General features: G+C 40.4%; 2 protein-coding genes and 1 long non-coding RNA gene across 4 annotated transcripts in view; 2 read left to right on the top strand and 1 right to left on the bottom strand.

Annotated features, from left to right (window-relative positions):
- The first annotated feature begins 1,396 nt into the window (after positions 1-1,396).
- Positions 1,397-7,712, top strand: LOC138983683 (coiled-coil domain-containing protein 160-like). 2 transcript variants are annotated; one of them, XM_070356958.1, is made up of 5 exons: positions 1,397-1,648; positions 2,371-2,666; positions 3,737-4,001; positions 4,620-4,821; positions 6,239-7,712. In XM_070356958.1, exons 2-5 carry the CDS (start codon positions 2,372-2,374, stop codon positions 6,485-6,487), a joined length of 1,011 nt encoding a protein of 336 aa, XP_070213059.1. In that variant the 5' UTR covers positions 1,397-1,648; position 2,371; the 3' UTR covers positions 6,488-7,712. The 2 variants fall into 2 exon arrangements, with proteins under 2 accessions (XP_070213059.1, XP_070213060.1); XM_070356959.1 differs by having other exon boundaries at positions 1,421-1,648; positions 2,371-2,660.
- A 2,239-nt stretch (positions 7,713-9,951) lies between these two features.
- LOC138983681 (elongation factor G, mitochondrial-like) overlaps positions 9,952-27,443 on the top strand; it is a 78,964-nt gene continuing 61,472 nt past the window's right edge. The window contains exons 1-7 of the mRNA XM_070356957.1: positions 9,952-10,079; positions 18,387-18,431; positions 20,170-20,292; positions 20,503-20,635; positions 24,147-24,351; positions 25,024-25,140; positions 26,811-26,884. Of these exons, the coding sequence (XP_070213058.1) occupies positions 10,017-10,079; positions 18,387-18,431; positions 20,170-20,292; positions 20,503-20,635; positions 24,147-24,351; positions 25,024-25,140; positions 26,811-26,884 (760 nt within the window). The 5' untranslated portion in view covers positions 9,952-10,016. The remainder of the gene's footprint in view (positions 10,080-18,386; positions 18,432-20,169; positions 20,293-20,502; positions 20,636-24,146; positions 24,352-25,023; positions 25,141-26,810; positions 26,885-27,443) is intronic.
- On the bottom strand, positions 11,989-17,399 carry LOC138983682 (uncharacterized). The gene is made up of 2 exons (XR_011461232.1): positions 14,855-17,399; positions 11,989-14,609 (listed from the first exon to the last, which is right to left on the bottom strand). It is a non-coding gene; the product is annotated as an uncharacterized lncRNA (long non-coding RNA).

Below are 27,443 nucleotides of genomic sequence, written 5' to 3'. Positions count from 1 at the left end.
TACATCGGGAGACAAACCTCGCTCTCCACTCTTGTTAAGACATTCAGTTATTACTTGACTGAATGTAAAAAACATGGATGATAAGGCCTGGATCACGTAGAGCGGTTCTCAGTCATGTCCGTCTCATGTCACTGCCCAGCTGCCTCTGTTCGGGAGCGCAGACTGGCCGAGAGAACAGCCTGGTAAGCAGTGCGTTTAAAGGCACACTCAGCCTCCCGTAAACTGTCAGTTTTTGGTCAAAGACACTTGTCAGGCTTTTACACACAGTACAAACACCCTTTCGTTTAAACACTTACCGCTTGAGAACATCCTAGGTGCACTCCATAAAGAGCGAGCATTTTTCAAAGAATTTATTTTTGCATGACCAGCCGGATTTACTTCAAAACAAATCGGACGCCTCGTTTTAACGCCAGACCTAACTTGTAAAATCTAAATAATAAATTGACAGCTTGTTACACAAACATTCCTAAATCATAAATGAATTCTTTTTTTTTTATCAAAACAAGAACAGTACAATTCGAAGTTTTGAAAGTTTGAAAAAAGGGAGCCCGGAAGCTGCTCACGCAAGGTCGTGTTTGCCCAAGACGGCAGTTGAATTTTCTGCCTATCGCTCGCTACTTTGAAGCCAACCGGCTCCGCCGATAAGTTCGTGTGACTCGCAGTCGTTTGTTGCATTTTAGATTCAGAGGTACACTGACAATAACGTGCTATTGCAGATGATACAGCGGCGGGTCGCGCTGATTTAAACCGTGTGACCACAAACTGACGACTAAACTGATAATGAGAGAAAAAAAGGAAAATGGGTCCCACGGGTCCACGATGGCTCACTGGGTTAAATAAACCACGAAAACTGGAGTGTGGTTTACGCAAGCTAAGTGACATTCAAACGAACTGTGTCATTTAAAATGCAGTTGTAAACGTGCTATTGGCAGTATTGCAAGTATTGAACTGCTTATTTCCGACGATGAAAGTAAGATATATCGTTCTGTAAACCTCATGTGAGGCTGAGTGAGGCTTTAGGGGCCTAACTAATAAAATAAACTTTATTTAACTGATCGGTTTATTTGAACCGACCAGGCTAGGCTTTAGTTCCCAGTCGCTGGTCGTCATACGCTTTCACTGAAAGGAATCGGTTTGATACGTTGTTAGGAGATCGAGATCGCTACGATCACCGACTGTGTCAGTACGGACCGGCCCCAAAACTATACTTCCCCCGAAATCGGCGTAATACGCTGCCTGAATGGCGGGGTAAAAACGGTCACTGATACACGTAAAAATCCACTCGTGCTAAAAAATGAGTGAACGTGGGAGTCTAAGCCCATGAACGAAGAAGAAGAAGAAGAAGAACAAGTATGATACTGGCGTTCTGTAAGTCTTGTTGGAGAGAAAAATGAACGGTCTATCTAGTATCTAGTCTAGTCAGTTGCTTTGCTTGCTTCAAAAATCCTTGTTTACCAGCCCTTCTCTAGGCTCACCGAGACAAAGCTCATCTGCAACCTCTCGCTTGCTTGAGACTACAACCCCCGAGACGAGATTTAAAATGTAAACAGGTCTGCTCACGCAACTTGAAAATAAAATACGACTAATAAGGCTGATAAGGCTAAATTTACTGGGTTTTCACTCTATTCCGATCTGTTATTTGCAACAGGTGAGGTTTATCGTCCTTTTTGATAATTTTTCATTCACAACTATATTTGGTGTCTTCTGTAAACTTCAAAGGCTGCTCTCTCTCCCGCTCTCTCTATGATTCTAGCACATGGTGATGGTAACTAGTATGTCCCCCCCCCTCCTCTCTCTCTCTCACTCTCTCTCTCTCTCTCTCTCTCTCTCTCTCTCTCTCTCTCTCTCTCTCTCTCAGAGCCTCTGCTTCCTTTCAAAAATATAAAGTGTGTGTGTACTGTGTACCTACATGTGTATATTAAAATAATTTGAGTGGATGTTTGTGTGTGTTTATGTGCAACAAGAGCACGCTCGTGTGTGTGAGAGGGAAAGCGTGGTCATTTACTTTAGTGTGTGTGTGTCTGTCCGTATGTGTGTGCATGTTCATGTTTATGTATACATACATACAACATGTACAAGTGCATCTGCATGTGTGTGCGTGTGAGCAGAGAGACTTCAGAGAGAGAGAGAGAGGGAAAACTTAGCCACTTTAGTATGTCTGTCTTAGTATGTCTGTCTGTGTGAGTTCGAAACTGTGAGAGAAAAAGGGAAACATGGTCATAGTGTGTGTGTGTGCGTGTCTGTCTGTCTGCCTGTTTGTTTGTGTGTGTGTCCTTTAGTGGGGGTATGCAATGCCTTGGCTGGTTGACTTTGCCAAAGGCATTGCACTTCCAATTAATTATTAACAAACATAATTTATTCTCAAACCAGAATGGACTCCAGTAAACATCACATTCCTGAAGAGGCCAAGGAAAAAAATGAGGAAAAAGAGAAAAGACCACAAGGGGCAGGCGACTGGATTCTGGAGCTGTTTTCTCCTACATACGCCAATGCTGCAGCTGTGTTGGACGGCAAGCATGAGGTGACGGAAGAGGGACCAAGAATAAAGATGGTGTCAGCGTTCGATCCCCAGTCCATCAAGAATGTGTATGAAAGAGTACACATGATGATCAAGCTGGAAGAAGAACTGAAGAAAGAGAAGGCTCAGGCTGGAAAGGAAGGTGAGGGTAAGGCTTTGTAATTTGGTTCAGATACTCTAAGTTTCATAAAAATTGACTGCAAACAGTGCTAGGATGCGCCGTTATTTCTTCTCACAGCTACATGCATGCATATAATAATATGGACACATTTGTGCATTAATTTTATAAACCGACTTTGCATGCACACTGAGTAGTATAATGCTCAGAAAAAAACCTGTTTTGGATTTAAGTAATACATTTGTTGGTTTGTTTTTCAATTTCATAATCAGTCATCTTTCCTCGGGGTGAATTATTTTAAGTTTAGATAGATTATAGAATTTAGTACTGATAATCTCAAGTGTCCATAGATTTGAATCATTCCCTCATGGCTGGTCCGTTGATTATGATAATTTTCTAGTTGTTCTTATATATATACATAGAGAGAGAGAATACTACATAGCTTGCTGTGTCGTACCAGATTTACAAGAGTTGCTTTTTAAAATACTGAAATGTGACCGTTTTTACCCCGCCATTAAGGCAGCCATACGCCTCTTTCAGAGGAAGCATGCTGGGTATTTTCGTGTTTCTATAACCCACCGAACTCTGACATGGATTACAGAATCTTTTTCGTGCGCACTTGGTCTTGTGCTTGTGTGTACACACGAAAGGGGATAAGCCACTAGCAGGTCTGCACATAAGTTGATCTGGGAGATCAAAAAAAAATCTCCACACTTAACCCACCAGGCGACCGCGGCCGGGATTCGAACCCTCGACCTTCCGATTAAGAGGCTGACGTCTTCCCACCCCGCCACAGCGCCCGTCTAGTGTCTGCACTGAAACGCAACCTCTCACAGAGCTATCAAAGCATGCCCTCAGTTTGAGGCAGATCTCGCAAGACCACGCAAGGTATTGCAGATTTATTGCGTGACTTCGCGGCGCTGGCCGATAGGGCAAGTCGCCTATTGAATGATATTGTTATCTCATGGGTGTTCTCTCTCACGTATGTAGGATAAATACAGACATGTCTGTTTTGTTTCATTTAAAATTAAACCTTCGACATGATTTATCCACCAGTATCCCTTTTGTTTAGGTGTCTAGTTGGGTATGACTACTTTCAGGTTCAGCGACAAAGAAGAGACACACAGAGACTACAGCTGACAGTAAAAGGGTGAATCTTCAAGACTCTGCGATTTGGAACGCTGAGGAGCTGTCTGTTTTGCGCGGTGTTTTCCGAGCTGCCAAGAGCCAGCTGTCTGGCCTGGAGGTCAAGCTGCGACAGACTCAGCGCCACAACGCAGAACTGGAGGAAAAGCTGGCGTCACAGGGCACACTGTTAGACATTAAGTCCAAAAAACTGACAGAAGCCACAAAGGCCAATCACAGGCATGTGACATTCTATTTCTCTTACTTTATCATGTTTACTCATGTGACTTACGTAGATCATTTAACTTTAACTTTCAACATTGTTACTTGTTGTATGTATGTGTAATTCAAGAAGGATTTTAAAATATGCCTACCATGCCTAGTGGAACCTGCCCTTGCTACCACCTCTCAACAGCACCAACCTGCCCACAACTACCACCTCTCAACAGCACCAACCTGCCCACAACTACCACGGATCCCAGACGAGTTTTTCTTCTATATCATTCACCTTTCCATAGCGACCACCTGTCTGTATGGACCACTCTTGGTTGGTCACATGGCTGGTCATTGTGGGCAGGTTTGACTGTATTTGGTTTGGGAAGGCGTAGACCTGACAATGTAACATCAATTTGTCCTCACAACGTTAAATATGTGACATCTTCAGAACACATATACTACCACCTTTTCAAAACATGCACACAGATACCAGACGCCCACACAGACACACATATGCCACACCCGCATAGATACACATACATAATAGTCATACACACACTTGAACACATACACACACACACACACACACTCTATTCCTGAATCATTGATACAACTGAAAAGAGCTACCATTGCATTCCTCAGGTTAAAGATTCACTGTGAGGAACTCCAGCTGGAGGTGCGGTCGATGGTGATGAAGCTGGAGGCGGTGACGGAGATGTGGCGTGAGATTGACCAGGAGAAGCTGCGCATGATGCAGGAGAACCAGGAGCACAGGATAGCGCTGGACAAGGAGCGCATGGCTCGCCAGCAGCTGGAGATACAACTGCAGGAAGCCAGTCAGGAGGTAGGACTGGTGCTTGCTCCTCTCTTTCTCTAGTCTGCTGGTTTTGTTTGCAAAACTCAGTTTATGTTTTAACTGCACATGTAAACCGGCATAAAGCCACAGAAAGTGACGATTAACTGTCAGGTTGCATGTGCAGTGAAGCTTTTCTCAGGCCAATGGTTCTTTACTCAGAGTTTGGTGTATACTATGGTAGAGAACCGAGCTGAGTTGCATAAGAATCAGAGCTAAGTCGCTCGGTTTGGCCTATGCAACAAATCATAATGAAACACAAAAAGACAACAATGATGCAAGATATGAAAGAAAGCTTTACTACTGGAGCTAGCAGACGATTCGGTAAGTGAAATTGTCAGACAGAACGTTGTTTTGATGGAAAGGTTAGCTACTGGGTAACTAAACCTTCTAAAGCATTGGATCCCTCGGTACACGTTGAAAACCAAGCCTAGGAAACCGCTAAATCAGTAAATGCCATCGCAGTTCCAACACTGCCGCCATTTTGGAAAACGGTGCACACTGCAGGCAAGCACATCCAAAATCTGTGTGAAGGGCACTTCAAGCACAATTTTTTCGCACTGCCCCAAGAAGCTATTTTGGTAGGCAACTCGTCTCTGTTAAATACATCTGCCTGCTGGGTAACTGGCACAGTAATGCCTTTTGTTACAATTTATATTAGAAAGGGTGAGAGCAATGTTTGACAGTCACTATAGGCGTTTGGAAATCGGCTGCTGCAAATGCTCAGGCGCCTTTTAGAGCCTGATTCAGCCGTAATGCTTCTAAAACATTACTGTATTTTCTAAACTGAGGGATGACATGACGCCAGATGTTAACTTTTCTACACTGTCAGTGTTGTTGCACTGTTGGTGAGTTACCACCCATATACCATATACCCAGAAATTAATATGTAAGCGCCTAGGGCTATATCTAGATTAGGCGCATAAAAATGATCACAATAATAATAATAATGATATACTCCCTAGTCAAGTCTCCCTTTATTAGTGACAGAGAGACAGGACTCAGTATGGGTTGTTGGGGAAGGTGCTGATTGTGTTGACAGAGTAGTTGCTTCTTTGAAGGACTAGCCAAAATCCATTAGTGCAAATGAGTGTGCAGATAATAATCATCCATTTGATGCAAAAGCCTAGTGTTGATGCAGTGAGTGGAAGTAACATCAACTTGTGATTGTCTTTGTCGTATGAAACATGTTCAGACAAAACCATGACAATGCCATGAACTGTTTAAGATTCTTATCTAGATTTTAGATTCAAAATGTGTGAAACTTCTTATGCACAGAGAGTATGCAAAATTCGGACAAGATTTGCCATAGCTGATTTGGGTGCCCACCCAGGAATACATCATTTAGAGTTGCATTACATGGATTCTTATAACCAGAGATGATGGCAATGGTGTGAATTGCCTGCAGATTGCTAGAGAGAAGATGCTGGCGGAGGAGAACGCCAAGACGCGCTATGAACACCACATCCACAGGCTGCAGGAAGAGCTGGTGAAGGCAGAGTACGAGCTGGAGGGGGAGAGACAGCTGCACAGTCAGAACAAAAGGGCACTGGAACACCTGCGCAACCACTTCGCCAGTCTGCCTCTCCGGGACGTTTTGCCCCCGGGGGTAGTGGACAGAGACCAGGTGGCTTTCATCGACCATGTCAGTCTTTGACACCTGCTGGTGTAGCTGCTTATGTCATGCTTGTTATCTGTTTGATACCTGGTTCTGTAGTAGTTTTAGTATGAGTGAGTGAAAGAAGAATGTTTGGTGCTGTGCCTTATGATGTATTTCAGTTCTATTTGAAGAGGGGGGGGGGGGGGACAGTTTGAAGAGAAAATCAAAACGAAACATTCAAAGGAACCTGTATGGTTCAGGTTTGTTTATTTTAATTTTAGGGAAACATTCAGATTGCCCTGTTTACATGTATGTTATAATGGGAGTTTTAAACTGTGATTCTGAGCCAAAGAACCAATTTGAAAATGTGGGTCTACAAAGGAATTACTTTGTCAGTGTTTTGACAATTACCTAGGTCACCAAACTACATGAGAGAAAAATGATATTGTTACACCAGGCGACATAGTGGGGAGCAAACATAGCGGCACAGATTAAGCGAAGCAATGGAGTAAAACTTCGCACCACCACCGACTAAAAGAGTCAGATGTTTTCAGACAGAATGGAGGAGGCAGACCTGGTAACCCATACGATTTCGCCGTATCATGTACGCATGATCAGTAGAGTCGGTGGGAAAAAAATATGACGAGAACAATTCCTAGACTACTTTTCATCACAAGCGCATCCCAAAGCCGATACGGTATTTTGACCCCTGATTACTTTTTTTTATCAGCAAACACCGAAAGAAGCATTTGTTTTAAATGTACACTGTATTGGTAAACTTAATTAACAGTGCGACGGACACCTGTGAAGCATGCTTGAATCATCGATGTTCAAATGATGTGTGGAGTATACTCATTTTCCTGAAAATACACAAAGTTTGTTTGGGAATACTCCATGCAAAACAGGGGTTCCCAGGTCTGAGGAGGACTTACACATTCATTGGCTTCCCTTAGAAACTTCGGGGTGATGATTGTTGATTGAGAGAGAAGTGAAGGAGGGCTTTGGGCTTTGGGAGGGTGTCAATCCTCGATCATCACCAGGAAGTTCAAATGGAAGCCTGTCAATACTATTGCTCAATACACTGCTAGCATCTCTCAGTCATGGGAATGGAATCTTAAAGTGTTCTCTTTTTCTGAAAGCTACACACGCACATGCATGCACACCAACACAATTATATTTGAACGTTTGCATCATGTATTTGGAATCTGACATGTTTGAAGGAAAAAAACACCAGTGAAATAAAAAGAACAGGAAGTCAAGTAAAAAGTGTGTGTGTTCACAATGTGTTATAAGTTCACAAGGGCTTTGGACTCTTGGGACCCTCTAAAACTCCGCTGAGGGAATCCATGGACCCTCTGAAAATAGAAACTGGGGGTCCCAGGATCCTCGAGTTGGGCGTCCTCGGCAACTCCCACTCTAGCACCACCAATCTCAACAAAACCAACTCTCATTCTTGCAATATTACCCTGGCTCTCAGGCACCACAACTGTCTAAGCTCTTACCACTCTCACACCACACCAACTCTCACTCTCTCTCTCTCTCTGGCACTGGTCGCCCTGAGGTAGCAGGCTATTTGCCCCCTGACAACTGTCCTCCTAGGACAACTGCCCCCTGGACAACTGCCCCCCGCCATGGGAGGATAACTGCCCCCTTCCCTCTCTGACAACTGTCAACAGACATCAATGCTTGCATGAACTCAGTGTGTGTGTGTGTATTTGCGGTTGTGTGTGTGTGAAAACCAGAGAGCATCATTGAGATAAACTGACATCAAAATACTAAACATTCCTCAGAATGCTGCATAACAACAAATCAATAAAAAAATTAAAATAAATTTTTGTTCAAAGACAACGTTCACTAAACACAAAGAGACGGGGCAATTGTCACGGGGGGCAATTGTCCAGGGGGCAATTGTCCGGGGGGCAATTAGCCTAGAACCGCTCTGACACCACCACTCTCGGAAAAACTAAGACAGCGGTCTGGCACCACTGCATTCACACCTGGCACAACCACTCTTACCCTTGAACCACCCCTTGAGGACGTGCTCCCACTCAGGCACAACTAATCTTTTCCTAGCACGGGTTTGGCAACATTATTTTGTCTGGCACTGGTCTGGCGCAGTCACTCACAGACAGGAATGGGAATTGAACCCATGACTTCGGAATAGACAGTGTCTGAATACTGCGCTCTTAATCCCTTTCCAGTCTCCTCACTTGAAATATGTTGGAAAATTAGTATAGTTTTTAATGCAGGGGCGGATCCAGGTGTTTTTTCCAGTGTTTCCGGACTCCTCTTTACACCACGACCCTCGTCTCGATTCCCCCTCTATGTTAAAACATTTAGTGAAAACTTGACTAAATGTAAAAAGTACTAGTATCTCCCCTGTTCATTCTTTGGTAAAAGAGGTACAGACATGCTCACGTGAAGTAAAATTACTACATTTAGTCAATCCGTCAAACTCAGAATGCAATAAACGCGAGACAATTAAACATTGACATGCTTCCATTTGAAACTTCGAGGTCGTCATTGTGGATTGACGCCCGACGGAGCAAAGCGACGGAGGGTTTCAATTAGGCTTTGGGAGGGCGTCAATCCACGATGAAGACCGAAAAGGTTCAAATGGAAGCATGTCAATGTTATTGTAATTCAATCTGACGACAATCTCTTTCCTGCTTTCATGCAGTTGTAAACAGACCAGAATTGGTTCTGTTCTGTTCACATACTACTTTCAGTCCCTACCTGCAAGGGTCGAGTCCCAAGAAATATTTTTCCGTATTCCTATCTTATCATATCACTCTGCTCTTTTTTTTTTTCTTGAAGTGACAAGCCATGTATGTTGCAGTAGCATAATACGCTTCACAGGTAAGCGCGCTTTTCTCTTTTTGAGGGTGTTTTCAATTCAAACCTAGAATACATGTTTTTGGAATCAGGAAATGATAAGGAATAAGATGAAATCATTTTGGGATCGATTACTTAAAGTTTCATTTTAGTTCAAATGTTCAGATTTTTAATGAGCAAACTCATTAACATTAAAATCTGTAAATGATAAGGAAAAAGATTAAATCATTTTTGGATTGATTACTAACATTTTGATTATAATAATAATTTTCAGACTTTTAATGACCAAACTCATTGATTAATTTGGAAGCTTGGAAGCTAAAAGGCAATCACATAGTCCGGGCTTCATAGAAGAGAGCTTGACCAAAATGTGTATCAATTTGATTGAAAAATGAGGGCGTGACAGTGCCACCTCAACTTTCACTAAATTTATCGAAAAAAGTCTGGGGGTATAATCTGATGGAACTCTCATGTAAAGTTGCATGAAACTCGGTTCAGCAGTTTTCTTGGAATCACTCTACATACACATACACCACACCCTCGTCTCTATTCCCAGTCTATGTTAAAACATTTAGTCAAAATTTGACTAAATGTAAAAAGTACTAGGGCAGTTATCTCCCCTGTTCATTCTTTGGTAAAAGAGGTACAGACATGCTCTGTTAACTAACGCATGCTTCCGGTAATATATATGCCGGCCGTCTGCTAGTGTGAGATCGTTTGCCCTTTCTTCTACGGCTAACTACACGTCAGAATGTTTCGTTTACATCATTCATGGTCTGTTATCAACAGAGAAATCAAGAGGCATTTTGTGAAGGTAAGTATTGTGATAAGTGTGTGTGGGCCGTCTTGTGTACAGTTGTTTTGAAGGGCAAAGTTGTGAAGGAGAAAAGTTTCAGAGACAGGTTGAATAGTTACACAACGTTCTTCGCAGAACTTCACAAAGAGTGCCATTGGTATTCATAACGAATGAAAGTAGACGCGACCTATACCATCGTTTGGTCCTTCAGATTATATTCAAAACAACACATGTGTTTCACGTGTTGTTGTTTTTGTGTGTGTACCAACCCACCCATGTTTTTATTTCCATAGACCTGTACACTATCCACTATCTTTCACTCTGGGAAAATTAGGCGCACCAACCCAATGAGGGTAGTTGCCTTGTACAGGGATTTTCTCACTAATTTAAGAAGAAGAAGTGTAATTTTATTGTTTTGGAAGTCATTTTTTTGTGAAGCCTTTCCTGGCAAAATTGTATAGGCATAGATAAAAATGTCCATCACATACCCGTGGGACTTGGAATAAAGTTTTTAAAAAAATTCCATCTCACACGGCATTAAGTCTCAATGCGCCACTAATGGAGGTCTCCCTATTGACGTCATCACTTCGTGCGCACCGGGGCTTGGAGGGCAAGAAGCCACCGCGCCGCTTAGCGAAAACATGGAAGCGTGGTGCCGATCGCGAAGTTTCGCTGCGGCGATTCCGTATTTGCGTCGACGATTTGGCTAAATTTCATTCAAGATGGTGAATACTTGTTGCATAATCGGTTGCACAAGCCGAAGCAACAAGGAAAATGCTCTTGCATTTTTCAGAATTCCGAAAGTCGACGCTGGAGGAAGACACCGAGATTTACTCAACAGCAGTATTAATTTTGCTAATGATTGAAACACCGATTCACTCGCTTTTTGACTGAAATGTGCAGTTTGAAACAAGATTCAACACTGCTTATGTTAATGCCATAGCTTTTTGACTCAAGTGTGTGCCTTAATCAATGCTGGTTAGCATGTCTGTATAGTTTATTGACAAGTGTGTGATTTAAAACAGAAACAAAACTGTTTATGTGGATGCCAAACCTGAAACACAGTATTGATTTGACTTGTGTACAGTATCTGTATGACTTGTGCTGGCTGGCATGAGTGTAGTTCCTTTTTTTGCTTCCTGGCTCAAGTGTGTATAATTCAAAGCATTTTCAAGACTCAACACTATTCCTTATTTGATTTTGAGATCTGATGCCAAGTGTGTGTGTGTACAGTTCTTTTCTTTTTTTTCACTTTTTTGTCAGTTTTTATATGTAAACAGTTACCGTTCATTGATTGGAAACACTAATTCACTCATTGTCAGACATGTGATTTTTGACTGAAGTGTGCAATTTGAAACAGATTCAACACTGCATATGTTGATGCCATAGCTTTTTGACTGAAGTGTGCAATTTGAAACAGATTCAACACTGCTTATGTTGATGCCATAGGTTTTTGACTCCAAGTGTGTGCCTTAATCAGTGCTGGTTAGCATGTCTGTACAGTTTATGCTTTTTTTTATTGAAGCATGTGATTTTAGTAAGAACTAATAAATACATTGTTGTTGCAGTAACGTTTTTGTTCTTAAGACTTTTTTTTTAAGCTTGCGTGTGTCTTATCTGAGACATTTCTTAATTGTGAAGAATCTGGTGAGTGATTGTCAGAATGAGTGTGTATCTGTGTAATGGCTCCTTTGTTTAGTCAACAAAGTTAATATGTTGAGCCCAGCTGTCCTAAACGGAAAAATATGTGTCTGGTTTGTCTCAAAACAGTAACGTTTCACAAAATTGAACAAAACTGTTGAAAACACACCTACTGGAGCCAACAAAGGCAGAGATTAGGTACAAATCAAAAGTAATGTGTTAAATATCACACTCACACCAGCTTCACATTCACAGAGTGACAGATTGGTAAAAATTAAAATACATATAATGTGTTCAACGCTTTATTTAACTGAACTGTCATTGTCAACATATATATAAAAATTAAAAACAAAAAACACGTAACACTGAATTCAGGGAAATTTTTAGTTACTGTCTTCAGCAGCACTAAAGTAAAAAGAAATAGAAAAAATAAAAAAGAAGAACAAAAAACACACACACACATTACACATTTACAGGTTCACAATAAATGTTCTAAGGTAATATCAAAGTAAGCACTAAAGCAGACACCAGACTTGATCCCAAAAAGGAAAAAAGAATCGCTTCTCCAAACATAAACATACAAAGTTAGAAATACCATTTCTCGAATAACAATGAAATGAAAACTCACACACACTGAAGCAGAAATAATAGGTAATCTAAAACTAAAGAGCTTCACACATAAACATACAAAGTTAGAAATAGAACTACAAGTTCTTGAATAATAACAAAATGAAAACTCATGCACACACACTGAAGCAGAAATTATATGTAGTCTGAAACTAAAGAGCTTCGGTCAATTTCTCCAAGTATCGCACTTTAGCAACGTCACTCAATGATGTAATGTACTTCTCTTTTGGCTGGTCGACCGTTTTTGTTCCTGATTTTGACATTATTCAATTAAAACACTCCCGAATCATCGAGCGGCGCACTGACGCTACTAGCCGTTCCGCTTCTTGCCCTCCAACCCATTTCTGCGTATCACGTGACACCGCTCCGAAGTACGCAAAAGGGAGACCTCCATAGTCAGAATGTTGACCCTGGGCGTTAAATGGAAGAAGAAGAAGCTGCATGTTTCTAGCAGTAGCACTAGCAGTCTAAAACATTTAAAAAAAGATTGCTTCTTTATGACAACAAGAGGACAGCATTAAATTTGATGGCAGTTATTATTGCTTTTGAGGACAAACATGTGACAAGGCAATGCATTAGTCTCCCTTCACAACAGCTCTGTAGAGAAGTGTATGTGATTGTGATGGGGTCCGGCTGCTGTTGTCTCCTGGCTATATATATATGTGGTCAAGAGTACAGAATAGTGTCCAGTCTCTGTGACATGAGCATGACAAATATAATTTTGTCATAAAACAATCTTTTTTACTTAAATTGGAGCATATAGTTATCTTGATACTTCCTACCGAAAGAAATTTCAAATGGGCTATTTACTGAGTAGTATTTGAAGAAAATGTATTTGGTTTGCATGTAACGGTAACACCGTGACCCTTTCAATCAACATCAACTTAAAACAAATCCAGTTTAATTCCAGGTCTTTATTTAACTTTAACAGCCTGCTACAAGTGTACTTTCAATGATTAAATCATAACAACAGTGTTCTAGTCTGATACAGTATTGAAAACTGCATGTAACTGTTGCATGTACGTAACTTTACACAAAGCAGAACATTTGACTCACAATGTTAAAAAAGTAACATATTTAAGTAAAATAAACAAACAAAAAGTCTTCAAATATGTTAAGCCTTATCTTTATATTTAATTGTAAGAAGAAAAAGTTCATTTTTCCAATTTCTGAATTATGTTATAATGCACCATGCATTTACAACATCAGGCGTTCCTAATTTCAAGGTAAAATGACTGAGTAAATGTACTGTATTAAAGGCTCCTACATTGTCAAGGTATGAAATACTTCAGTTAAAGTATTAATTAAGGTTAAAGTATCCCAACAATTGTTTTACTCGTTTTAATGTATAAAATAGAAAACCTAGCAATACATGCATGTAACATAACACTGTGACCTATCCTTTTTCTTACCCATTTTTCACCAGAAAAAGAAATCCATCCAGAATTAAATGTTCTACAAGTAAATACATAGATATAAACATATTTCACATCCAAAAATGTGAGTCCAAGTGATAAAGGGAAAGAATAAATAACAAGAAAAGACGTATGCAAGTAACTTTACACCAACTAGTGCTATTTGAAGGTGAAATAATTGTTATACAGCCTCTTAATCACTTAAATCGTACTAGTAATTGAAGAAAACATTCTCTTAATATTGAATGACCTATTGAGTGCTTAAGACAGTGAAATAATTGAATTTAAGTGGATTCAGAGCCAGTTTTAGGCAACAAACAAAATATCCCGAATAAGGGAAAGGCAAACATATCCATTCAACTTTTGTTATTACTTCAGCTACACCTTAGTAATCAAAAGAGAAATACTCAAACAAAACAGCAAATGTTAGACAAAACATTGGGCAACAACCAAAAATGTCCTACCAACCAAACTTTGCTACCAACCAGCCTTTCCTATCTTTCAGATTGTAACTAGACAACAGCACAACATGAACTCAAAAACAAACATGAAGCTGCTAACCACAGATGTGGCACTAACAGATGGAATAGAAGAGCCTCTGCATACATGAAAATCAATGACAGTTTTGAAATATTAACAAAACAGCGTTCCACCCACTCGTATTATTTTTTATTGTTTTTTTTTATTATGGAGGGAATGCATCTAGGCTGGTTGACCTCATGCTAAACAAATACATGACAACAGTACAGCTTCAGAAATCTTAGTGCATGGGAACAAAGGGCCACACATAGTTCTAAGTCTGTTTGCTCTCACGCTGTTTCTTCAGGAAATGTACTTCTGCACCATCACCAATGAGGGCTTGAATCTGCAACACAAAATAACAAGAAATTCCGAGGTGATATTCAAAGCGTACCAGTTCCACATAACTAATCTCATGAAAATCATCAATTTGATTGAATTAAACATAAATTACCATGCATGTTAATATATTCGTGTACATTTAAACAAAAACTAGTATCATTGGTACTGAAACAAACAAAAAAAATAAATCCCCAGTGCCTCAATTCTCACAATTTCTTCCTGAATGTATTGAAGTCCTTGTACTCTTACCCCTGGAAATGCAGGTCACAGTATTGTCAGCTGAGTCCACACCACTCTGTTCTGCAAACTTCACTGGATGTTGTCTCAGTTGATAGTGTCCAGGGAAGGAAGAAAATTTAAAAAAAATTAAATGCTGGACCGATGAAACAAACTTTTTTGTGTCCTGAAATAGCATTCCTAATGCTGTTGATCATGTGTGTGTTATGTTACATTGTGATTCAAACACATACTGTTAAAACTCATCCTAATACATAATTATTCACTCTTAGTCTGAAAACACTCACCTTCTTTGTGAATTTTTGTTTTTACCGAGTAAAGTTACATTCAAGCAATAGATTAAGTGGGTTTTTGTTTGTTTGTTGACCTGCATTAAACCATATCTTGGTTGTTAAGCAGCCTTAAAAAAAAAGCATCCACAGAAAAGAAAGAAAAGATAATAAACTATGTTGACGGCAATTTTTACTCATACATGTAACTTAACACCGAATAATCCCTTAGTCTATGATTATGTTTGTGTTATGTGACATTCAAACACATGTTTAAAAAAAATGCTTGTACTAAATGATCCACTCTTTGAACATTATAGTGTGCAATTAGTGTGCACAAAAATGTGAAATTCTTCAAGATACGTTTGAAAGTAACTTTACACAAAACCTATGGTGTCATGTTACATGCAAACACCTTTAATCTATTTTGAAGCATTAAACAGTTTGAAAAGCAAAATTGTTGACTGTTTCCATCCAGTCACCTTTCAAAGTGGGATGGAACCAGTCAATGAAATCCTGAGTTCATCTTAGCAATGCCATTTGAAAATGTCAGTATGACTGCAGGTACATAACATGCATTTATCGTGTTAAGTTACTTGCATGCACGTTTTTACTGCATGTAACATAATGCACAATTATAATTCAAATGTTACCATGAAGCAAACAATTCATTTGTATTAAAAAGCTCCTATTCAATAGATTTTGCTATACCAAACTTGTGTGATGAAAAATACATGAGTGTAACTTAACACCACTCTTTATGGAGTAAAGTTACATACAAACACATATATCACTAAAACATCCCTTGTGCAGGCGAAAACACAAACTGAAGTTAAAGATCGCCATTCAAAACGCATCATCTTGAAAAATCAGACAGGTACTTGCAGATTCAGTTTCCATCAACAAGGTGATAGTTAGCATGTAACTTTACACGGGCATGTTGTCACTGTGATTGCGTTAGGTTACGTACGAACAGAACATTCAAACTTGGGTTTAAGATCGTACCGGGGCCATCCACATTCATCGAGAATGCAAATGTTCAGATTATTGCATATTTGTTTTCCTTTAAAATTTCCCCGATCTAAAATGAATGCAGCACTTGCTTGTACGTAACGTTAACGATATGTACTTTCGTGTTAAGTTACAATCACGCGTCAAGATGGTAAAAAAATGGTAAGTCGGAACAATTTTTTTTAATCCTTCGAGATCTCACAACACTACGTCCAAAATTGGTCTTCTCGCTAAAAAACATGTGAAAATCATTCTCCTAAAGCAAACATATTCACGCATGTAACATTAAAAACAGTAACACCAAAAGTAAGCATGGTCACTCACAAACATGTGCTCATAACAAATCAACAAACATTTTCCACAATTCCAAATGCGACTAAGATAACCCCTGCTAACACTGTTTTCACGTTCATGCCGTTGTTCATAAAAATGATAATGTATTTTGGTCACTTTACTTGCATTTCATGTCTTTCACTGACAAAACTGCATAAACGTAACCATAAACAGCAAAACTTACCTCATGCTTTTTCGCCACAATGATCCATCAATGCTTCGACCAAAACAGCATGTGGCCAGCTCTTTTGTAAACAATATTCAAAATGGCCGCCGCTTACGCAAAATCTCGTTCACGTCCTAGTGAGGGATCGTTTTTTGTTGCATGCGCGTAACATAAGATTTACGCGGTTTTCAATTATTTTTTCCCTTGGACTGCTATGTAGAGTGGAATCAAGAAACCGCTTAAAGTCCTATGCCGAAATGAAGGCAGCGACAGAAGCTTTAAAATCATGCTGTTTCCCACCTACGCGAGACTTCCAACTCGTTGTTAAAATGAAGACGAACTCGGTACGAAAAACTAACGCGACGGTTACGCGCAAGCAGCCGTCCTTTGAACGCAATTATACACATCGCCGGTCATTCGTTCGTCCTGACAGTAAACCTGCATTGAACTGTTTTGTCTTTCATAACATGATATGATTGATTCAGTTTCAAATTGTCTCTGGTAAAGCGAACATGCAGCTTCAAAGTGTAGTGTGTGAATTGTGTCACGTTTCGCGTTTCGCCGACAACCGACTTTTTCGAACTAATCCACAGATATATAACTCAACAGACACAGATTTGAACACAAGAAGACATGCATATTGAAATCAACTTATTTTGAACAGATTAGAACAGGTTTGATTGAGGTGCATGTAGAATGGTTGCCTTTACAAGGCTAGTTTTGTGACCAACTCGTGATACAGGCACTCGACGCTCTGTTGTACTCTTGACCATATATATATGCTCTTGGGAGCCTTTGCAGTTTTTATAGGGCCATTCATTCGTTCTAAAATCCTGTTTGACTGTCTTTGCCTCAAAAGGTGATTTGTGTATTTAGAGCACTCGATTACATTTGGCACTAGCGAGCAAGGATGGAACTCGACATAATATGATAAGGAATGGCGTCTTGGCCACTGGTTCATTTTCAATGCTGTTCCCATCCCTTACAAAATCGCTGGGCAGGTCCATGGTTTGAAACTTTGGGGACAAAGTTCATTCATGAAACAGGGGCGAGTTGGACAGGGTGACGCTGCAGGGGCGGATCAGTTCATTTTATGGGGGGGGTTTCCAAAAGTATATTGTGAAGATATGGGTGTGAAGGCGCGAAGCGCCGAGCCGACGGCGCGAAGCGCCTAGCTTGCTAGGGGGGTCCGGGGGCATGCCCCCCCGGAAAATTTTGAAAAAAAGGATGCAAAATGGTGCAAGCTGGTGCATTCTGAGGATGATCATTACCAGTTCCAGGCAGCAGATTTTGTCACTGATTAATACCCACAAAATTGAAACTCAACCCAAAAAAACACACAAAAATATTTTTATTTTTTGGCTGGGGGGGGGTTTCCGGAAACCCCAGAAACCCCCCCCTCGTCCGCCCCTGCGCTGTAGTCTCCCTTTACAGCATCTCTGCACTGACAGCATTGTCTGCCGGCCTTGACAGCTTGAGAGTGGGCTATTTATAGTAGCTCAGAGTTAATTTCTTGTACGTCAGTCTCCCGTAAGACACCTGTCAATTGTAAAGAACTGTTTGTGATGGGGTCCGGCTACTGTTGTCTCTTGGTATGCCCTTGGGAACCTTAGCATACCCATGGCTTTTGACACTCAGTAACATGTATGATTGTAGATGTTGGTACAATATTTGTTTCAACCCCATGCTGATTTGACACTATAGTTAACTAAAATTACATGTTGAAAATGATATCTATTTATAACTTTGGTCTTTTTTTTTTCAGATCTACAATGTCCAGTCCAGCTATTATTCTACCCGGAAAGTTGGGGTATGTAGTGACACACACCTAACTACAACACACACGCCCCCCCCCCCCCCCCCCTAACAACATGCAATTTCCCTTTTTCCCCCTCCCCCACTCCTGTTATACCTTTTCTTGTAAAGCCTACGCCAGTGGAAATTGTTCTGCTTTGTTTTTAAATATATATATATGTATATATATAAAAATTTATAATGAGAGCGCTGCTAAAAATGCCAAAATGTGCACTCGATCGCTTGTACTTTTAAAGAAAAGTTAAATATAGAATGATGTCAAGAGCGAGAATGCATAGAAATTACGTCATGAGCAAGGGAGATCATCCTTTACTCTGTTGGAATGTAGGCGGTGGAGACACACACAGAGTAAAGGATGATCTCCCTTGCTCATGACGTAATTTCTATGCATTCTCGCTCTTGACGTCATTCTATATATATATATATATATATATATGTTTGGATTGGCGACAGACCCATTACTTGCATTCATGCAAGGCAGAGAAAAGTATGTATTCAAACAGGAAGACTGAAGTGAGTCCATGTATAACAGGGACTATATGGCGCTTCGTTATAAAGGGCGCAGCCCCCACTTTTAAGGGGAAATTGATAAAAATCCACACAATAGCCGAATAGGCGCTTCTGGTGTATGAGGGGCACATCAAAGGAAGAATACAGAGTGGAACATATTTTTGCTCCGGATGTGCGGTGAAATCAAAGGTGACCTCAAGTCAATGACCCATACTTGTCAGCTGAGACCAGCTGCCTGTCCCAGTTTACAGACACTGACCTTACCAGGGGTCAATGATCGAGTTTTACCAATGACACTGACTCCTTTGATGTTTGAAAAGAAACTCTGCCAGGGTAATAGCAGAAACATGCATATCACTAGATAGGGAGTATTATACATGTTTCTTTGTATAGCGATGTGGGTACATGTGTACTCGTCTTTTGCCTTACATAAGGCGATACCGGTCAATAGGGCGCAGGGGTTCAAGTTGAGGAAAAAAGTTGCGCCTTGTAGTCCCAAAAGCGGAACTCAAGAAGGTAAAGACATTGTCCTTTTGTCTAGAACATTTTGATAGGTCAAGACTGTAATTGAAGGTGATGTAGAGATCATGGTTGTTTGAAATACCCTTCTTGGATCTGGTAAGGGTACGTTACACTACAGGAGCCAGTATTGGCTATCGTCGCAACGGAAACTGGGAGAGCGCAGCGCAAAAGTTTTTGCCCCACTTTCCTTGCTCTACAGTTTCTTTAAAAGTTCCTGTACTGTTCACTGCTGATTTTTGTGTGGACAGTCCACCAGTTCATGGTTAAAAAGCTGGCAAAAAACACTCTACTGTCTGATACTAGTAGGTAGTTTGGGCAGACCGCGTTGGTGATCCACCCGGCGCTGATGGTGCTGTGCCGGCGGGGTCTGCTGTGATAGCGCTGATGGCGTTGTCGGTCAGCTGGTTCCACTCCAGCACAGTCTTCACCAAGGAGTTTCTGTGCTGTTCAGTGTTACTGTTTGGTACCTTGAAGCCTCTTGACTTGTTTATCGCCTGTCTCTGGAGGATGTCCGTGGTAGTGAATCCTCTGAATGTCGTTTCGTTTGTGAAAAACAAGAACAAAGTCATTGAAAGTACAGTTCAGGTTAACATTTAAACATCTTAATTAATGTAATTAATTATAGGCAGTGCATGTAATATCTAATATTCTGCTCTTCTTCTGCACCTGGAATAACATTCTTTTTCATGTGTATGTTTTAGGAGGTCATTGAAGATGTCACAAAAATCAGGAATATTGGAATATCTGCTCACATCGACTCTGGCAAGACAACACTTACTGAACGACTACTTTTTTACACCGGGCGACTCCCAGAAATGCATGAGGTTTGTCCCTGAATGTATGCTTTGGTTTTACAATGAACGGCCTCATCACAAAGATCTGCACTTAAACGTATCTGTCTAGTTTTTTATGACGAGTAGTTTAGAAACAGAGAGCAGACCCTAACTTTTAAGCAATCTCTTTGCTTTCGGGTAGTTGTTTGTAGCTGCAGTGAATGAAGGGAAGAAGGTGATGATGCGTGGTGTGTGTGACAGGTGCGGGGCAAGGATGCGGTGGGTGCCAAGATGGACTTCATGGAGCTGGAGAGACAGCGCGGCATCACCATCCAGTCTGCAGCCACCTACATCATGTGGAAAGACCACAACATCAACATCATCGACACACCAGGTCAACGCAATGCACTAAGTCTTCGCCCTCTTATGAAAAATATTACATTATTTTTATACAGGATTATCAGTCAGATGTTTCATGTAAAGTTCCTCTTAATTTTGTATTTGTTTACTGGTGCTGGCCTGCAAAAATGTATTTCGTCCCTCCTGTCTGTTTATATTTAGTCAGTGTGTGTGTAGAGCAATTCCAGGAAAACTACCGGACGAATCTTTATGAAACTTAACATAGATTTCAAAAACATGTTCGTGTTGAAATTGAATTAGGTATACTTTTGACGAACATATTTTGTTCTCACTCACATTATATATATAAATGTGTATAGCTGGCGAGATATCTCTGAAAAACTATGTGTCAGGCAAACAGGCAATACGGTTGTTCTTGTTGCAAAGTTCTTTGCAGAATAAAGTAAAGATCCGGTCAATGAGCTTTATTTAGACAAAATAAAGTAATGAGTTGAATTTGATATGAAAAACTGTGGCTGTATGTACTTCAGTTTGTGTGCCGAAGTGAAGTGCACAGAAAGGATTTCAGCACGTTTTCAACTGGAGATGAAGTTTAGTAAACCAAACTCATGATAATTTCGGGAAAAGTCGTTATAAGTCCAGTGTTGTTTGGTCGTATGTCGTAACAGAGAGGGGGACGTTTACATATATATATGTCGTGCCGAATTCACGGAATTGCCGAATTCGCGGAATCGGGAAAATTTTTGCCCATTTCGCGTAATCGGCAAAACGCTGCCTATTATGCGAAATCGTTTTGCAGAAAATGCGTAAAGGCTCCTAAAATGTGTCCATTTCGCAAAAGTGACACCCAGTCTGTTACTTTTTTTGTCACCAGAACATTACATTAACATTACTTTACCTCCCTATTATGTTGAAAAACAAAGGATTACTGTACTCACCGATACATGGTCTGTGTTGGTCTGTGTCAAGCGTAACTCCGGTAATGCACGAAAACTACACTTTGTGCCATAACTTGCCATAACTTATCGATTATTGCAACATTTATCCATTCGAGTATCTAGCTGTCTAAGTGTGATGATATCCTAGGCATTTGAGAACTTCAAAGCCAAAAATGGGCTGCCGATTTCGCAAAATCGGCACATTTTACAAGCCTTTACGCGTTTTCGGCAAAACGCTGCCGATTTCGCATAATAGGCAGCGTTTTGCCTATTACGCGAAATGGGCAAAAATGTTCCCGATTCCGCGAATTCGGCAAGTCAGATGACATTTTTAAAATATCCACACATAGTTTATTTGTGAGAAAATACCAATAAAGCTGCTTTCATTGTAATCTGAAATGTTTGGTTTAAACATAAGTTTATTTTAACAAAAGTTACAATCATGACATGTATACAAAATACACAGGTAACAGCAACAAGGTAGAAGCTTATAGTGGTGTTCCAGCATGGACAGTACAACGTAAGGCGGTAACAGCTAAACAATTTGTCTAAATAAACCAAATCTATTAATAACATAATAAACGTTGCATAATCATTATAAAGAAAGACAGTAAAAGGAAGGAAGGAGGAGAAGAAGAGGAATAAAAAGAAGAGGGATGGGTACGAGATGTGCAGAAATTAAAGTTGATGTCCGGCTTGTGGAGCATTGATTCTGGTTTGCCCAAAGCGGCTTGAATGTTCAATGAACGAGTGTACTGTGGAAAAAATTTTCCTGTTCAAATCTGGAGAATACTGTCTGTCTCCATTTAAAAGGTTGGGGGGGTGAATGATGTGATTAGGGAGGGTATGTATGGTTTCTTGACGTGCTTCGCGATAATTTGGACAATCTAATAGGAAGTGTTTTACGGTTTTGGACGGGAATCCGCAGTCACAAGATGCATCTGTAGCAACGTGTTGTCTCACTAGATCGTTATTAAGATCACTTGTATATAGCCTGAGCTTACAGTGAATTGTTTGTGACATGCGATCTCCAGAATAAAAATAACACGGCGGACTTTAATCGTTTTTTGACAAAAAGTGCTTACATTCACTTAGGGAGTCACTAAGTTTTATATAGTCTGGTAAAGAATTCCAGAGTTGTGTTGTAGATGGGAGAAATGAGTTTCTGTATAATTCAGTTTTAAACGATGGAACTTTCCTATCTAGAGGTCTGCGCCGGTGATATGGGTTATTAGTTGATATTAATGGTGGCAATATCGCAAATAAATAGTTTGGCACCTTACGTTGTACGATCTTGTGAAATAATATAAATTTATGACGTTTACGCCTCTCTAGTAATGAAATAAAGCCTGACTCATTGTACTCATCTGAAATGTTTGAATGCAATGATATCAAAAGTTTGTAGCAAATTCTAATGTTTTTGAGTCACTTGAGAAAAAGTGACTCTATGTAATCGGTCAGTGTTAGTCTGTCCGGCCGGCCGTCCGTCCGGCCGGCCGTCCGTAGACACCACCTTAACGTTGGACTTTTCTCGGAAACTATCAAAGCGATCGGGCTCATATTTTGTTTAGTCGTGACCTCCAATGACCTCTACACTTTAACGATGGTTTCGTTGACCTTTGACCTTTTTCAAGGTCACAGGTCAGCGTCAAAGGAAAAATTAGACATTTTATATCTTTGACAAAGTTCATCGGATGTGATTGAAACTTTATAGGATTATTCTTTACATCAAAGTATTTACATCTGTAGCCTTTTATGAACGTTATCAGAAAAACAAGGGAGATAACTAGCCTTTTCTGTTCGGCAACACACAACTTAACGTTGGGCTTTTCTCGGAAACTATAAAAGTGACCGGGCTCAAATTTTATGTGAACGTGACTCATTGTGTTGTGAATAGCAATTTCTTCCTGTCCATCTGATGCCTCATATAATATTCAGAACTGCGAAAGTGACTCGATCGAGCGTTTGCTCTTCTTGTTTTATTTTTTTTATTGAATTTTAAACATAAATTTACCCCCAATTTTTGCTGTTTTTTCCCACTTTTTTGTGTGTGATCAGAAAAGTTTACATTTGATAATAAAATAGTTGTTTTCTTTTTATTTGAAGTGATGTAACATGTTGAATAAAGTTGCTTCTACGTCATGGAACACTCTTTTGTTTACAAATTATATGTTAAAGTTATGAAATTAACCCTTGAAAATGTAGTTTCTTGTGACTGTTCATGTTACACTCAGAAAATGTCCCTTTTCTTCTTTGCTCAAAGTAATCAAAATCAGGCAACCCAGAATGTTGCTTCAGAACTACTCCTCGTAACAGGGGGTCAATGGACAAGCTGTGCATGCTTGCGCATTTCGGTCCCCCATGAAGAGATTTTTAAAATTTCGGAAGTAAGTCTCTGCTGACTTTCTGTTGTTTCTTTCACAACTTTGATTGTAAGAAATACTAAGAAATTGAAGGAAAAATAATCTGTCAGAGAAAATTTAGTCGTAATATTAAGAGAGCCGGGAAACAAGAGGGGTCGTTAAAGTCCTCTTGCTAATTCCTGTCTGTTTGATTAGCGTAGCATCGCCAGCTTGGTGTTTCATCAACTTGTTTACATATGTGCAGGCCACGTAGACTTCACGGTTGAAGTAGAGCGAGCGCTGCGTGTGCTGGACGGTGCTGTGTTAGTGCTGTGTGCTGTGGGAGGTGTTCAGAGTCAGACATTCACTGTCAACCGCCAGATGAAGCGCTACAGCGTGCCCTGTCTCGCCTTCATCAACAAGCTGGACAGGCAGGGGGCCAACCCTTACAGAGTCCTCGGTCAGCTCAGGTCAGTTCTAGGTCGCTGGGACCAGAGCTTTTGTGTTCCAGTCTCATCCTATCTGTCAATCAATTAACTAATGTCGCCTAGCTGCAGCCAGTCTCACACCTCTCATTGTCAACATCAAGTGTTGAAATTTACTAGCTAAACAAACTCACTGCAAGCCATGCAAAGCGCACGTCTCCGATGGTTCATTTTTTCGTTGCAACAAGTGAAATGATGCAGTTTTGTCTTTGTCCAATTGATGCAGAGTCTGTCATTTTCCTTGATTCTTCCTTAAATGTCTGTGACGGTGTACTTTTTAGGCGTGGGGGCCAGTTAAATGTATAAATGTATGAAAAGAGTATGTGGTACGAATCAAAGCCATCTATTGCTTTCAAATATGTCTACCTTTGTCTTGTGAAGTTGCTGTGCTGAAGTTGAAGGAGACTGTGGAGACCAGTGAGAACTTGAGTTTGTAAATGAATCAGTTGGCATTTATAACTAAATGTGCTTTAAATTAGCATGAGATTATGAGATATTTACAGTGCATGTATCTGCTGAAAATGTATTGTTTGATTGGAAAACAATATTATGCAGAAAAAAAGTTGAAAATAGCTTGTGAAGAAGGAAGAGAGCAAAAGCATATTGTCTTCTGTTTGGGATCATGCAGGTAATTTAAAATTGCTGTTTTGAACACAGGTCCAAACTGAGCCACAACGCTGCCTTCATTCAGCTGCCCATTGGGCTGGAGAGGGAGACGGAGGGAATTGTAGATCTGATTGAAGAAAAGGCGCTCTACTTCAAAGAGCCAATGGGGTGAGTAAATATGTTCAGCCCAGCTGATTGTGCCAGTGAGATTACGTGTGTGTGTGTGTGTGTGCAGTGCCGGATTTGTGGGAGAGAATAAATAAAGGGGGGAAAAAAAGAAAAAGAGAGAGAGAGATGATTAAATGACAGTTTCTGAGCTCAGGTGGCCCTGGATTGCAGCATTTTGCTTCCTTGAAAAACCAAATTCCGGGCCCCTATAGCATGTTCGGGCGCTTCGCATCCTCAGTTCAGGCGCTTCGCGCCTTCAAGTTTATGCAAAAAAGTTTGGGTGTGCCCCCCCTTCCTTAAGATCCTGGATCCGCCCTTGGTGTCTGTGTGTGTGTGTTTCAGAGAGAAATAGTGAATGAGTAAGAGAGAGAGAAAACCCTGTATCTAGCTGTGTGTCCCCAGGATCAAAGAACTAAGGATATGTGTAAAGTGAAATGTATGTGTCTAGCTGTGTGTCCCCAGGATCAAAGAACTAAGGATATGTTTAAGTGAAATGTATGTATCTAGCTGTGTGTCCACATGATCAAAGAACAAAGGATATGTGTTAAGTGAAATGTGTGTGTGCGTGTGTGTAAGAATGTAAGAGAGATAAACAAAAGCAAGAGAGAGGAGAGAGAGAGAGTGTGTGTATATGTAAGTAAGGGTGTTTGTGTGTGTCTGTATGTGCATGTGTTTTGTGTTCATGAGTGGTGTGTGTGTGTGTGTGTGCATGATTATTGCATGTGGTCTCTCTTACTTTGTCACTACACGTATTTCTTTCTCTTTGTATATTTGTGTCTAAAGTGCTCTCTCTCTTTCTTGTTTACTCTCTCTCTCTCTTTCTCTCTCTCTCTCTCTCTCTCTCTCTCTCTCTCTCTCTCTCTCTCTCTCTCTCTCTCTCTCTCTCTCTCTCTCTCTCTCTCTCTCTCTCTCTCTCTCTCTCTCTCTCTCTCTCTCTCTCTCTCAGCCTCTGCTGTCTTTCAAAAAGGGGTGTGTGTTTGTATGTGTGTGTGGGGTGGTGTATGTGTGTGTTTGTGTGCATGCTGACCGAAGCATGTTCGGGCGCTTTGCGTCCTTAATTCAGGCTCTTCGCGCCTTCAAGTTTATGCAAAAAAGTTTGGGTGTGCCCCCCCTTCTGATCCTGGATCCGCCCTTGGTGTGTGTGTGTGTGTGTGTGTGTGTGTGTGTGTGTGTGTGTGTGTGTTTCAGAGAGAAATAGTGAATGAGTAAAAGAGAGAGATAAGACCCTGTGTCTAGCTGTGTGTCCCCAGGATCAAAGAACTAAGAATATGTGTAAAGTGAAATGTATGTGTCTAGCTGTGTGTCCCCAGGATCAAAGAACTAAGGATATGTTTTAAGTGAAATGTATGTATCTAGCTGTGTGTCCACATGATCAAAGAACTAAGGATATGTGTTAAGTGAAATGTATGTGTCTAGCTGTGTGTCCCCCAGATCAAAGAACTAAGGATATGTGTTGAGTGAAATGTATGTGTCTAGCTGTGTGTCCCCAGGATCAAAGAACTAAGGATATGTTTTAAGTGAAATGTATGTGTCTAGCTGTGTGTCCCCAGGATCAAAGAACTAAGGATATGTTTTAAGTGAAATGTATGTGTCTAGCTGTGTGTCCCCAGGATCAAAGAACTAAGGATATGTGTTGAGTGAAATGTATGTGTCTAGCTGTGTGTCCACAGGTTCAACATAGTGGAGGATGAGATTCCTGCAGACCTGAGGACGGAGGCAGCAGAGAGGCGCCAAGAAATGATAGGTATTTGCTTGATGTTAGATTGAAATTGAAAGATTAGAGTATCTTGAAGATTTTCCACTGTACTAAAAGTTATTGTGCTGTCTTCCGGTTGCGTGCTTTGATATTCGGCGGTGTTGGTGCAGTCTGACTGAGTTTAGTTAATTAAAGGTGAAAACAGAGTCCGTCAATGAAGTTTCAAAAGGTGTGGTTTAATTTTCTCAAAAGAGTGGATGAATTTCAAGAAGTTGGTTACATCAAATTTCTGACTATTTTGGATTTCTTGACGTCGATTTTCTCAATCTAAAACTCGTGACTACTGTAAATGCAAAACAGAAAAAGAACAAACCTTAGGCTATATGGCTAGAAATTCAATTTGAAACCATCAAAGGGACAGGACAAAGTTGTACGCATCAAAGCTGTGCATTCTGAGACTTCAATTTGAAAACAAAAGCAAACTATTGATCAGTTATCAAATCAGAATGCAGAAAAACACAAAGAAACATGACCGTTTTCTGGACAAGTTTCAGTCTCTTACATTTACTGAAAGTATTCTTCAAAACTGGCAAAAAACTTGTAAATG

This window comes from Littorina saxatilis, linkage group LG13 (assembly GCF_037325665.1).
Source record: "Littorina saxatilis isolate snail1 linkage group LG13, US_GU_Lsax_2.0, whole genome shotgun sequence".
Classification (NCBI taxonomy): domain Eukaryota; kingdom Metazoa; phylum Mollusca; class Gastropoda; order Littorinimorpha; family Littorinidae; genus Littorina; species Littorina saxatilis.
The sequence above is the reverse complement of the archived record's forward strand: the minus strand, read 5'-3'. Positions and strand labels throughout refer to the sequence as shown.

Excerpts from the sequence above, each read along its gene's own strand:
- LOC138983683 (XM_070356958.1), top strand. The coding sequence starts at position 2,372 with ATGGACTCCAGTAAACATCACATTCCTGAAGAGGCCAAGGAAAAAAAT. Across the intron at positions 4,002-4,619 it reads GCCACAAAGGCCAATCACAG|GTTAAAGATTCACTGTGAGG; the intron begins GCATGTGACATT and ends TGCATTCCTCAG. Across the intron at positions 4,822-6,238 it reads TGCAGGAAGCCAGTCAGGAG|ATTGCTAGAGAGAAGATGCT; the intron begins GTAGGACTGGTG and ends AATTGCCTGCAG.